We start from the raw sequence: 12,353 nt of genomic DNA, 5'->3' as shown, positions 1-12,353 counted from the left end.
TTATCGTACCTTTGAGAGAAGAGAGCTGCTCCAACATATAGGAGACCTCCGGCAATGCCACTCAGGAGAGACAACCTGCAGCCCGACCTCTCCAAACTAAGCATGACCTTCAAGTGCCCATTTGATTATGTGCGCTGCATCGCTGAACTCTTCTATGCTGGGAGAGAGGGTAAGACGTGAATTGGACCAGTTGGGCCCGGGGTGTCTAACTGCAAACGATGCTGCACCACCATAAACACTTCTGACTAAGTTCCGAGAGGGCCAAAAGGGAGAACTCTGGAGTACGTCCTTATAGTTTGCATTTCCTCATGCGGCCACTAATGAATGTGGAATAACCCTGAAAAGGTTACACGACGTAGGATGGGACAGAAATTCACCTGGCAACTACTAGCGCTCATACCTCAAGGGGGGCAGTTTTGTTGCCTATGAATGCTGCATTTCTTGTTTGTACTGTTTGCGCTTTGAGTTATGCGCTGTATTCACTGACCTGTATCCACACCAACCACCCCCCAAGGGAGCCATGACTGCTAGACCACTGAGAGTCAAGAGTAGAAGGAGTATTTCACCTAGCTGGGTAGGATCCACGGTTGGGCCGACACAAAACATGAAATAATCACGATTATCCACAACATACTTAATTTGTAATCCCGAGAAGGAAAGTGATTCGAGTACACTTAATAAAATACATACCAAATCGTCTTTATTTCTCACTGGCACATACTAGCACTCACTTTACTACTGATAATAACATAGGGTGTTTCAGGCTCATGTGTCAAATAGGGCCATCACAGTTAACATTTGTTGTGGGTTCAGCGGGCAGTAGAAGTGGTCAAGGAAAAAATGTATTGCCTCCATCTTTTCATTATTTTCAAATTCTATAACACTATGCCAGTTTACCTGATAAGTGACATCTTGTGCTGCTGGTTCAGAGCGACCGCCACCGAAGCCTCCTGTCATTGCATGACCTAAGGTGTGTCCCACAGCGGAACCAACTGCTACACCGGCTGCTGTTGTCGCCATCTGTGCCATGAGACCTGGCTGCCTTGGTGCAGCAGATGCAGGAGCCATTGCAGACGGTGCAGGTGCTGCTGGTACTGGAGCACGAGCTACAGGTGGTGGTGCTGGCCGTACTGGTGCCCTGTAACATACAACAATATATTAAGAAAGAATACATAATTAACAAAAGAATGCACATTAGGGCTAATTCAAAATGGACTCATGTCACATTTAGTTCAATGCTGAAAATATTACTAAAAAGATGCAATATTAATACCCAAAATTAATTGATATATATTTGTAAGGCATTTTGGCGCGGACGTCTGTAAGGAACTGTACTGTGGTAACGAGATTAATGGAAGCTAAAGAGGGAAAGAAGAGACAGGATTTGAGATGTTTCCTGAAAATGCTCAAATTGGACTGACATCTCAGAAGTCAAGGCAACAGATCAACAGATTCCAAAAAAAGGCAGGCGAAGTGGAGAAAACTCCTCCCACTCCAAAATACTTTGTTCGTTTTTTGGACAGTCACTTTTTTTGGAAGCTTCTGAGCGCAGACATCTATTTATCAGGTGTATACCATAATAATTTTTTCTGTGAATACTCGGGGCCTGTGCTATGGAGCGCTTTGTATACTGTGCACAATGCTTTAAAGGCCACTTAGCATTCCAATAGTCTAGTATTGACAAAACTAAAGAGATGATGGCTTCCGTAGGTCAAATGGGATGGAAGGTAAAATCTTCTTTAGGCTTTTTAGCAGGCAGAAACAGACGGAGGTGAGTTTGTTGATCTGTCAGTGTAAGAGATAGTTGAGAAACTAAAAGGACCAGATCAGCTTGGATGGGGGAGCCACGTAAATGGTAAAAAGCATGGGGCTTAGTGATGAACCTTTCGGGACACCATAAGTCAAGGAGAAAGATTTGGAGATTAACTCTCCAAAAGAGACCAGCAGTATGAGAGGGATAACTGCAAAACAAGGTCATTCCCCAGCTACCAAAAATGTAGTCAAGGACTACACAGTCACATTAAACAACAACAGTGGTAAGTTAGCTCAAGTGCTATGCTTCTTGCAGGCAGGTTTTACATCTTCGGGTACTGCAAAAAATTTTTTTTGAATAGTCATACAATTATTGGGGTAGAACGTATTCAAATACACAATGGCTTTTGGTCATGCACCATCATAGAAGTGTTCTTTGACGCTGCACGTTTTTGGAGCGAGGTTTCAGACAGAGAATGGAGGTAGTCAGAGGACGAACAGCAAATCTCACAGCACCATAGGAGGGAAAGCAAGGAGGGTCTGGGACCACCAAAGCATTTGGAAAGGCAGCAATGGGTTTTGCTGAAGTGACACATGGCAAAAACATCTCACCGAGGGCGTAAGCAGAGCTGAAGAGAGAGGTAGGGGTAGGCACCAAAACAACCGGTACTGCAGCCCTAATCAGCCAGATCACCCTCCCTATTAATGTTCATGGGCTCCAGGTCGAAGCCTTTACCCTAAGATTCTATCATCTCTTCGTATCTTCAACCTAAGAAAGATACTTCAAAATATCAATGCTTAACCACTCTGGGGCACCCACATTCTTCACAATGTTTGACTTCATGAAGCTGTAATTGTACTTCAAAACTAGCAGCAGTGTAGACCATTAATCCCTCCAGAGTCCCCTTCCCTGAAATAAGAAGACCAATGGCCATGGCTGAAGTGCTCCTTGGCAGGTTTAGGGATGGAGAGGGTGCTGGGGTGCAGCCAGTGTAATACAGGAATGTTCTGTAAAATATGAGGGGTCTGGTTCGTTAAATGTAGACATAAGGGAGAAGCATCAAGCTCATAAGGGAAGTAGGAATTTCTGTTGCTTTTGCCCTCCATACCTTGGTTAGTACACCACTTCAGATGGGAATCTTTCACATCCACCAATCCCAAAACATTCGATACATTAGCCAGCATTGTGAGCAGGGTCATGCAACATTCAAATGACTTGAGAAATATACTTTTATGGACATCAATCTGGTGGAAAATACCTGAGGACTACAATTTGACCTAGGTAGCCCACATTTTCCCCTCCAAATCAGTCTTCAACATCTTCTACTTGCATTGTTCAAAACTGAATTACTTTCCATTTTAGTTACATACACTCCTTCCACCTCCCATTATGAGTGTTTGCATTCTAAAATGCCGTCCTGTCTCCTATCTGAATGTTTCTACTTCTGCCTGCCTGTCTCCAGTCCTCCCGTTTATTCCTTTCGCTCTAAGCACAGCAGGGTCTTCTGCTTGCCGTCTTATTAAATGGCCTTCGTAGATTTTGGTGCAAGAGACATTTCCCAGAGTGAATCCCCATATATTTTGTCAAAAGGCATGTTACTGTCCAACACACAAAAATATATTAATTAGATAGGGGGTTGTGGCCGTGACAAACTGACCTCTACACCTACAGATCAAAGCAGATGTTGCTACCAACACAATATTGACTCAAACTGAAATTTCTTGCCATGCTTACACAATTGATGCGCACACGCCAGATTTGCAAAACTGCACATGTCCTATGTGGATGCTGGGGGAATGGCACTAGGTGACATGAAACTACTTCTTAATTATTCAATGACAAAAGATTAGGTCTTAGAGTAGGGAGGTAAACGAGCCAGCTCTTCTCCATTGGCTGGCTTCCTAAACGGCGGCCAGCCATTGGGGAAGAGCTCTGCCTGTCACTCTAATCCCAGTCCATTTCGGATTGAGGGGTGTGTTTTTTGTTGTCCTTTCTATCCATGACGTCATCCGTCACTCAACAAAAAACACGCCCGCCCCAATCCGAAACAGACGGGGCTTGTAGACAAAAGACTGTCTCATGGCAAGCTCTTGGTGGATGCGCGCAGTTGTCACTCAACAAAGGAAGCTTGTTAAGGAAAGGTGCACCAGTTTGCATTTCGCCACTAAGTTGCATGTGCGCCGACTCTGTGCTACTCTTCGGAGAGTGTTGGTGGAAGTAGCACCTTGCGCTACAGAAGAACTGCAGTTGCCAGAATTCTTAGGCCGCAGCAGGTCTATATAGACAGCAGAACTACATTTCCTAGAATGTTTTGGTCTGGTGGCTCTCTACCGTGCTCTTGCCTGATCCCACTGCAGTCGACCTACCCCACCCCCTCCGATTCCAGATCTTCCTTCGTGTTCCCAGCAGCGATTCTAAGCAAAACTCCCGGGCTCTGCGGCTCCTCCCATCTCTTGCTGCCAGAAGGGCTGCTCCCTGGCTCTCACTGGCTGCCGGGCCGGGGGCTGGCCCGGGGGTCGATAAATAACCATGGGCGCAGTGTCCCGTGTGTGTATCATTGAGATTGTTCAAGATGGAGCCGGGGCTCGTGGCAGCTGCAGCAGCGGGAGTGTCTGGGCTCGGGCAGCGTCCAGGGTACCCTGCAGTTACAGGCGGGCATTTAATGAGGAGGTAGAGGTTAGGGACACAGTCGCGGATCCCTTGTTTACAAGGGCGCTTGTTTCCATTGTGCTGTGACTCAGCCATGTGGTGTGAGAGTGCGGCGTCCCAAACAAACCGCCCAAGCGGAAGAGAGCACGCAGTGTTCGCCTTTTACAATCTGCGCCAGTGGTAGTTTCCTTGCCCCAAGATCGAGGACAGTTCTTCTGAGGTGTTTTCTCCCCAGGATCTATGTATACTTGGTGAAGTACTTTGTTCCAAAATCCCCCATCCAGTATTTCTGAGAGTCCTCGCCTTAAATATCTGCAGAGCATCTCCACTGATCCTACTGCTACATAAATACGTTTTGCAGGTGTAGTAAGATCACTTCCGTGACACCACGTCTTTTTAGGTCTGAGGTGGTGGTTGCCCCCCAAGTACCGGAGATCCAGCCTGTGAGGAAGGGGCTCCGTTGAACTCACGCCCCTCATACCATTTTATTGGGTGAGGTGGCTTTCCGAAGTACCCAAGTATTGTGTTCGTCCTGTCTCTGAAATTGTAGAAATATGCACAGACAGCTACTCCCATAGTGGTACTGAACCGTAAATTCGTGGTAGTAGGAGATATGCATCCTGTGTGGCTCTGTGTCTGTGTGGCTCTGTGTCTGTGTGGCTCTGTGTCTGTGTGGCTCTGTGTCTGTGTGGCTCTGTGTCTGTGTGGCTCTGTGTCTGTGTGGCTCTGTGTCTGTCTGTGTGGCTCTGTGTCTGTCTGTGTGGCTCTGTGTCTGTCTGTGTGGCTCTGTGTCTGTGTGTGTGTGTGGCTCTGTGTGTGTGTGTGTGTGTGTGGCTCTGTGTGTGTGTGTGTGTGTGTGTGGCTCTGTGTGTGTGTGTGTGTGTGGCTGTGTGTGTGTGTGTGTGGCTCTGTCTGTGTGTGTGTGTGTGGCTCTGTCTGTGTGTGTGTGTGTGGCTCTGTCTGTGTGTGTGTGTGTGTGTGTGGCTCTGTCTGTGTGTGTGTGTGTGTGTGTGGCTCTGTCTGTGTGTGTGTGTGTGTGTGTGGCTCTGTCTGTGTGTGTGTGTGTGTGTGTGTGTGGCTCCGTCTGTGTGTGTGTGTGGCTCTGTCTGTGTGGCTCTGTCTGTGTGTGTGTGTGGCTCTGTCTGTGTGGCTCTGTCTGTGTGTGTGTGTGGCTCTGTCTGTGTGGCTCTGTATGTGTGAGTGTGTGGCTCTGTATGTGTGAGTGTGTGGCTCTGTATGTGTGAGTCTGTGTGGCTCGGTCTGTATGTGTGTGTCTGTGTGGCTCGGTCTGTATGTGTGTGTCTGTGTGGCTCGGTCTGTATGTGTGTGTCTGTGTGGCTCGGTCTGTATGTGTGTGTCTGTGTGGCTCGGTCTGTGTGGCTCGGTCTGTGTGGCTCTGTATGTGTGAGTGTGTGGCTCGGTCTGTGTGGCTCTGTATGTGTGAGTGTGTGGCTCTGTATGTGTGAGTGTGTGGCTCGGTCTGTGTGGCTCTGTATGTGTGAGTGTGTGGCTCTGTATGTGTGAGTGTGTGGCTCGGTCTGTATGTGTGTGTCTGTGTGGCTCGGTCTGTATGTGTGTGTCTGTGTGGCTCGGTCTGTATGTGTGTGTCTGTGTGGCTCGGTCTGTATGTGTGTGTCTGTGTGGCTCGGTCTGTATGTGTGTGTCTGTGTGGCTCGGTCTCTGTGGCTCGGTCTCTGTGGCTCGGTCTCTGTGGCTCGGTCTCTGTGGCTCGGTCTCTGTGGCTCGGTCTCTGTGGCTCGGTCTCTGTGGCTCGGTCTCTGTGGCTCGGTCTCTGTGGCTCGGTCTCTGTGGCTCGGTCTCTGTGGCTCGGTGGGTGTGGCTCGGTCTCTGTGAGGGTGTGGCTCGGTCTCTGTGAGGGTGTGGCTCGGTCTGTGTGAGTGTGTGGCTCGGTCTGTGTGAGTGTGTGGCTCGGTCTGTGTGAGGCTCTGTCTGTGTGTGGCTCTGTCTGTGTGTGGCTCTGTCTGTGTGTGGCTCTGTCTGTGTGTGGCTCTGTCTGTGTGTGGCTCTGTCTGTGTGTGGCTCTGTCTGTGTGTGGCTCTGTCTGTGTGTGGCTCTGTCTGTGTGTGGCTCTGTCTGTGTGTGGCTCTGTCTGTGTGTGGCTCTGTCTGTGTGTGGCTCTGTCTGTGTGTGGCTCTGTCTGTGTGTGGCTCTGTCTGTGTGTGGCTCTGTCTGTGTGTGGCTCTGTCTGTGTGTGGCTCTGTCTGTGTGTGGCTCTGTCTGTGTGTGGCTCTGTCTGTGTGTGGCTCTGTCTGTGTGTGGCTCTGTCTGTGTGTGGCTCTGTCTGTGTGTGGCTCTGTCTGTGTGTGGCTCTGTCTGTGTGTGGCTCTGTCTGTGTGTGGCTCTGTCTGTGTGTGGCTCTGTCTGTGTGTGGCTCTGTCTGTGTGTGGCTCTGTCTGTGTGTGGCTCTGTCTGTGTGTGGCTCTGTCTGTGTGTGGCTCTGTCTGTGTGTGGCTCTGTCTGTGTGTGGCTCTGTCTGTGTGTGGCTCTGTCTGTGTGTGGCTCTGTCTGTGTGTGGCTCTGTCTGTGTATGTATTGTGCTCTGTGTGTGTGGCTCTATATGGGTAGCTGTTTTGTAGGTGGGTCTGTGTGAGGGTGGCTCTCTGTGTGTGTGGGTGGCTCTGTGTGGGTGGGTGGCTCTGTGTGTGTGGGTGGCTCTGTGTGTGTGGGTGGCTCTATGTGAATGACGGTGTGGGTGGCTCTGTGTGTGTGTGTGTGTGCGGCTTTGTGTGTGTGGCTCTGTGTGTGTGTGTGCAAATGCAATAGGTCTCGCATTTGCGAGAGATTAAGCTATTGGCATTGTAAAGGACAATGCCATTTATTTATATGTTTTAAAAACAAAAACATAAATAAAAATAATGTCATGAGCAATTCCAATAGCTCTAACTTTAACAATGCCAAGACCATTGCATTGTAAATGCTTGTTTCATATGGTCTCTCGATTTACACATCTGATCCGAATATGGCCTAGTATGAAATATAGTTTTCCATAGACCCAAAAGATTACGCAATTCTGAGCTAGAGGAGTGATAACCGTAAAGGACTTTTTTAAAACATGAACAGTCTAACAAAAAAACTCTTTTTGCTGTGCTATTAACAACATTGCGAACATTTGTGTACAAAACAGATTGTTGTATAAACCCTAGCCTCTCCATATGTAAAGGAGCATGACTAAGATACTATCGAAACAAATTTCACATGGCATATACATCGTAAGCTGTCACTTAAATTGTTCACCACACACCAAAAGTGACTCATTAAAGAGTCCCCATCTCAATTCATCTCTGCCCAGAAGGGCACAGAGGTAGCCATCTCACTCTCCCCTGCCAGGTAAGCAACCAAATATAGAGGAACTTCAGAAGAATCAGTTGGACAGAACTGGGGGAAAATGACTGAGTGGCATCACAAACGAAACACATGGATGGGTCGAGTCCTCTGCAACATCTGTAATTATTTAGAACAGCGTTAGTACGAAAATAGGGGTAGATCGCAACAAAATAAGGTACAGAAGAATTAATAATTTAGGGTAAATGATAGGGGTTGGAGCGTTAGCCTTAACAGCTGTATTGCAATATATTTACGAGCATGTTTGTTTTACTGAGATAGATACTATACAGGAGTGTGAGGTGGTGAAAAGGACAGAGATGCTTAACTTGGCAGCAATGGCGCGTTGCATCTGAAGGCTGGCGAGGTTAGGCTTTGGGGCAGATTTGGTCGCACGTGGGTCTAAAGGAAGACTGTGTGCGATTATGGACAGGGTCATTACCACACTGCAACCCCATTGAGCTATAGGGCAACCGAGGGACAGTGAGAGAGAAGGGATAATCGTGAAGGAGAGCTGTTGGGGGAGAAGGGTTGCACAGTTATCGGTTTCTTTTTGTCTTGTCTTTTATTTTGCCTGTATTTTATGACCTTAAAATGCAATACAATCTGTTATGAAAATAACAATGTGGAATCTAAAGATCGTATGTGTGTACCTGGGGGCAGGGCGAAGACAGTCCGTATGGCCAAATGAATGGCTGCCAAGCAGTAAGAAAGACTACTTCGAGTTTGTAGTACTATTCAATGATCAAGGTCTGTCACATTGCCTATTTGACTCCAGCAGGAAAGGACTCCTTCCAGTAGCCATGGGTGCAACCTGCACAGAATATATGTGAGGTGCCACGTGCCTTCTTAAAAGGGTCACATTTAGAAGGAAAACCCCACTAAGGGGAAAATGTCCTTAGTAATCTTGTAGCTCATGGGTGAAAGATAACAGCAAGGTTCCAAACTCCTCCTGATGTTAGGAAAGGAAAAGGGACAAGCAAGGGTTTTAGAGAAAGAACTCCAGAATATTTTTGAAAAGAGCAAAACTCGTGGACAAGAATGGAAATGAAGAGAGAACAGCACAATGAAAAATAGAGAACTAAATCATTTTGCGGCATTCAGCACTTAGAAATGGCTCTTTGTGTACAATACTGACCTCACAGGAAGAATCCATACTTAGTCTGGATTGGGAACCTCCTAAATTTCATGGGCAAACCACCATCTTGGATACAGCTAGTTTGTAAGGCTTGTCAGGGCCCCATTTCTGAAATGTATGGTGTGGATCAAGTGGACGACGATGAAGCCCAAGTCCAACATCCATTTGCCACCGCCCACTACATCGGGTGCTCCAACTACCTTGAAGAACTCCTCACTAGATGGCCACAAGCATGGAAACACTAGAATGGCTGGCACCAAGCACAGAGTCTAACAAAACACTGCCTGTCAACATGGACCACGCTCTGTCTTCTACTTACATGAAGGCTCTGGTTAGTTCCTATCTGCTTTATGACATCGGTTTTGCTTGTGACTAATGTTTTAATGAGCTCGTCATCTTTGTGGAAGCAGCACTTGGGTATTTCCTACATGTTAAGCCAATGATAAAGTGAATCGGTCACTTAGCAGCAAAATAAAGATCCCAATACAGATTGTGGTTAAAAAGCACACATATTCTGACCTGCCATGGCCCGGGAGAGGCGGTGAAAACATTTGGTGGAAAACAGAATAGTTGCTGGCAAAGCCACTATGGTGGAAACTGCTGGAATAAATACAACTTTGGTTTCAGAGCTGTTAAGCGTCAAAGAACAAACACATAAAGGACTGTCATATTAGATAAGAAGCTGAATTTGTGAGAAAATTAGGGTAAGAAAAGGGGATCTGTGTGTCATTGCTAGTTGTAACAGGTGAAGCAGTGGTGTCACCAAAGGCAGAAGTGTAGAGAAGGAAAAGAAGAGTGCTCAGAACTGAGTCCTCCGTGGAGAGGGAGGTTTTACTAACTGTCAGTGGAATTGGATGGGAGTAAGATACAGAGACAGGATGGCTGGAGCAAGATGAAGCTCAGTTCAAAGTGTGCGAGAGAGGTCATTTCGTTTTAAGAGTTTACAGGGCAAACTGCATGCACAGGACTTAACAGGCAGTTCAGTGCCCTGTTATTCTCTTCAAACTTTTTGTAAACTCCACGTGTGTCAAAACCAGCATTTGTTTGTGCACCTAAAAGTGTAGGCAAAGGGCTGTTTGAAAACTATTGTCAATTGTAATGAATGCACAGTTGTACAAAATGAATTCTGTTATTTTGATTTCAGAGAGTGATTCTTTGTCTGGTAAGTTTACTTTCTGCATAAATAACAATTCTCGCTACAATTATAATATTGTAACATACATAAATATAATAAAAATGTTAGCACATATGCCATAAACCAAATGGACCGTATCTGATCGGACAATTGTAATTATCCAACTCACAAGTCTTTCCATTCCAGAGCTCAATACAGCCTACTTCTTGTCGCCTGCCCAGCTCAGCTCATTTCTATGTCTAACCAAGATATATCTAGGAAAAGTAATTTATTTTGTATGCCTTGGTTTAAAAGTCTGTAGACACTGTGGCTCTTAGAAAAGTTAGGGATGCCTGTAGCGAGCTCTAGGCCAGTTAACGCCTATAGAATATTCATGTCTCTATGGCCATCAATGGAAGCAGCGCACAAATGATGGCAAAGAATAATGATGGCAAAGAATAATGATGGGATGAATTGCTAGGATTGTAACATATCTTTTTTACCAATGCTGTTTATTGAAAATAAAATAAAGAAACATAATAATGGTGCAGTTACAACACAAAATACAATACCGAAGGACTACAGAAAACGTAAATGAAGCCATTCAATACATTGGATCAAAGGGAAAAAAAACACTATAATGTCCTCAACACATGCGACAGCCAGCCTATGGTGTCACGTCATCAACAACATCATTCGACTCTGCAAATGGGGTACAAATAAACCCTCTACTTTTGTTCCAGGGGCCCCACACCTTGGTCCAATTACCCGGGGAATCTCTAATTTCATACACCACCCTTTCCGCCTGCATGCACAGTCCATGTCTGATGCCCATTCCGCATATTTAAGAGCAACGCCCCTTCCAGGTTCTAGCGATGTAGTGCTTGGCGACCAAACAAGCCAGTGTGCCCCAGAGACGATCATACCTGTTTAGATCAGTAGGCTGCCAAACATTCAAAAGGCAAAGACGGGGGATAGAGCTATTGATTTATGGCATAAGTGGTACATGGCGGAGACAACTCTTCCCCAGTATCTCTGGAGGTCGGGGCAGTCCCACCATTGATATAGGAAAGTACCCAGCTGTCCACAACCCCGAGGATAGTCCGAGGACAAAAAGCCCATCTTAACGAGTGCCGAACTGGTGTAGTATGTCCTGTGAAGCACTTTAGGTTGGATCAATCTAAAACGTGAGCGAATCGCCACCTCCCTTGGAGAGGCCAGGGCTTCCCTCCACTCCTCGTCGTCGAGCTCCCCCACCTCGTCATTATATTTGGCCCGCATCTTACCCACAGAGTCCAGCATATTATTGAGAATCTTACGGTATGTCAGAGAGATCGCTCGGTCTGGAAGGTAATCATCCAGTAACCTATCTTCTAACAGTGAGGAAACCGGCAGGTCGGAGCCGCTTGGTAACACCTTCTGCAGTACACTCCGCACCTGAAGATACCGGAAAGTTCCCCTACCTGCAGGAGGTGCTGTCATTGCAGCTCACTAAACGGAACAAATCCCCCCTTCCACCTCAGGTCCCAGACCGTCGAGAGACCTTTCAGGTCCCACTTATCAAACCCTGGGAACCTCGAGAGCATGCCCAATTGAAGAGATTTAAACAACGAGGTGGCCTAAGTAATCCTGCCCAACACAGCCGTGACTACGCCCCAAAAAGCTACCAGAGTCGAGGTCGGGGTGTACTTAGGTATGTGTTTTTCACCCCCATACAGTGTCCTAAGAAAATTACCGGCGGACATGTTGTACCTGTCCATTGTGTACGCCGGGTCCGTGATGGGTCGATGCATCCAGCGGTTGAGACTCACGAGCTGCCTGGACCAGTAATAGTATTGAATGGCCGGCAAAGCTATGCCCCCATCATACCAGCTTTTGGTAAGCTTGACAAGGGCAATTCTGGGTGTCCCCTTCAATAATGAGCGAACCTCAGAGTCAATCGAACTAAAGTATTGTGGAGAGATCAAGAAAGGCGTATTCTGCGATATGTAAAGAAAGCCGGGAAGTGCCATCATTTTATAAGAGCAGCTCTACCCAAGAGTGTTAGAGGTAAAGCTTTCCAATGTTGCACATCGGTGCGGAAGCGTTGGAGCAGAGGCATCAAGTTCTGACGAAGGAACACCCCCTCATCCTTGGCAATGTATATCCCCAAATACCGAAACCCCTCTGTGATTATCTAGGGGATGGCATCCCGCTGGAAGAGTCGGCGGCACCCTGCTCAAAACATAAACCAGAGATTTATCCACGTTGATCGTGTACCCGGAATATTTTTGGAAGAGGGCAAAAATTTGTAGCACCCTATGAATTAAGGACCGGGGTTGGGCCAAATAAAGAAGGATATGGTCAGCATAAATGGA

General features: G+C 46.8%; 1 protein-coding gene across 1 annotated transcript in view; it reads right to left on the bottom strand.

Moving 5' to 3' along the window:
- The window catches only part of CHCHD2 (coiled-coil-helix-coiled-coil-helix domain containing 2), a 53,979-nt gene that overhangs the window by 20,609 nt on the left and 21,017 nt on the right, over positions 1-12,353 (bottom strand). Inside the window, exon 2 of the mRNA XM_086954617.1 lies at positions 898-1,138. Within this exon, the coding sequence (XP_086810743.1) occupies positions 898-1,138 (241 nt within the window). The remainder of the gene's footprint in view (positions 1-897; positions 1,139-12,353) is intronic.

This window comes from Lissotriton vulgaris, chromosome 2_1 (assembly GCF_964263255.1).
Source record: "Lissotriton vulgaris chromosome 2_1, aLisVul1.2, whole genome shotgun sequence".
Classification (NCBI taxonomy): domain Eukaryota; kingdom Metazoa; phylum Chordata; class Amphibia; order Caudata; family Salamandridae; genus Lissotriton; species Lissotriton vulgaris.
The sequence above is the reverse complement of the archived record's forward strand: the minus strand, read 5'-3'. Positions and strand labels throughout refer to the sequence as shown.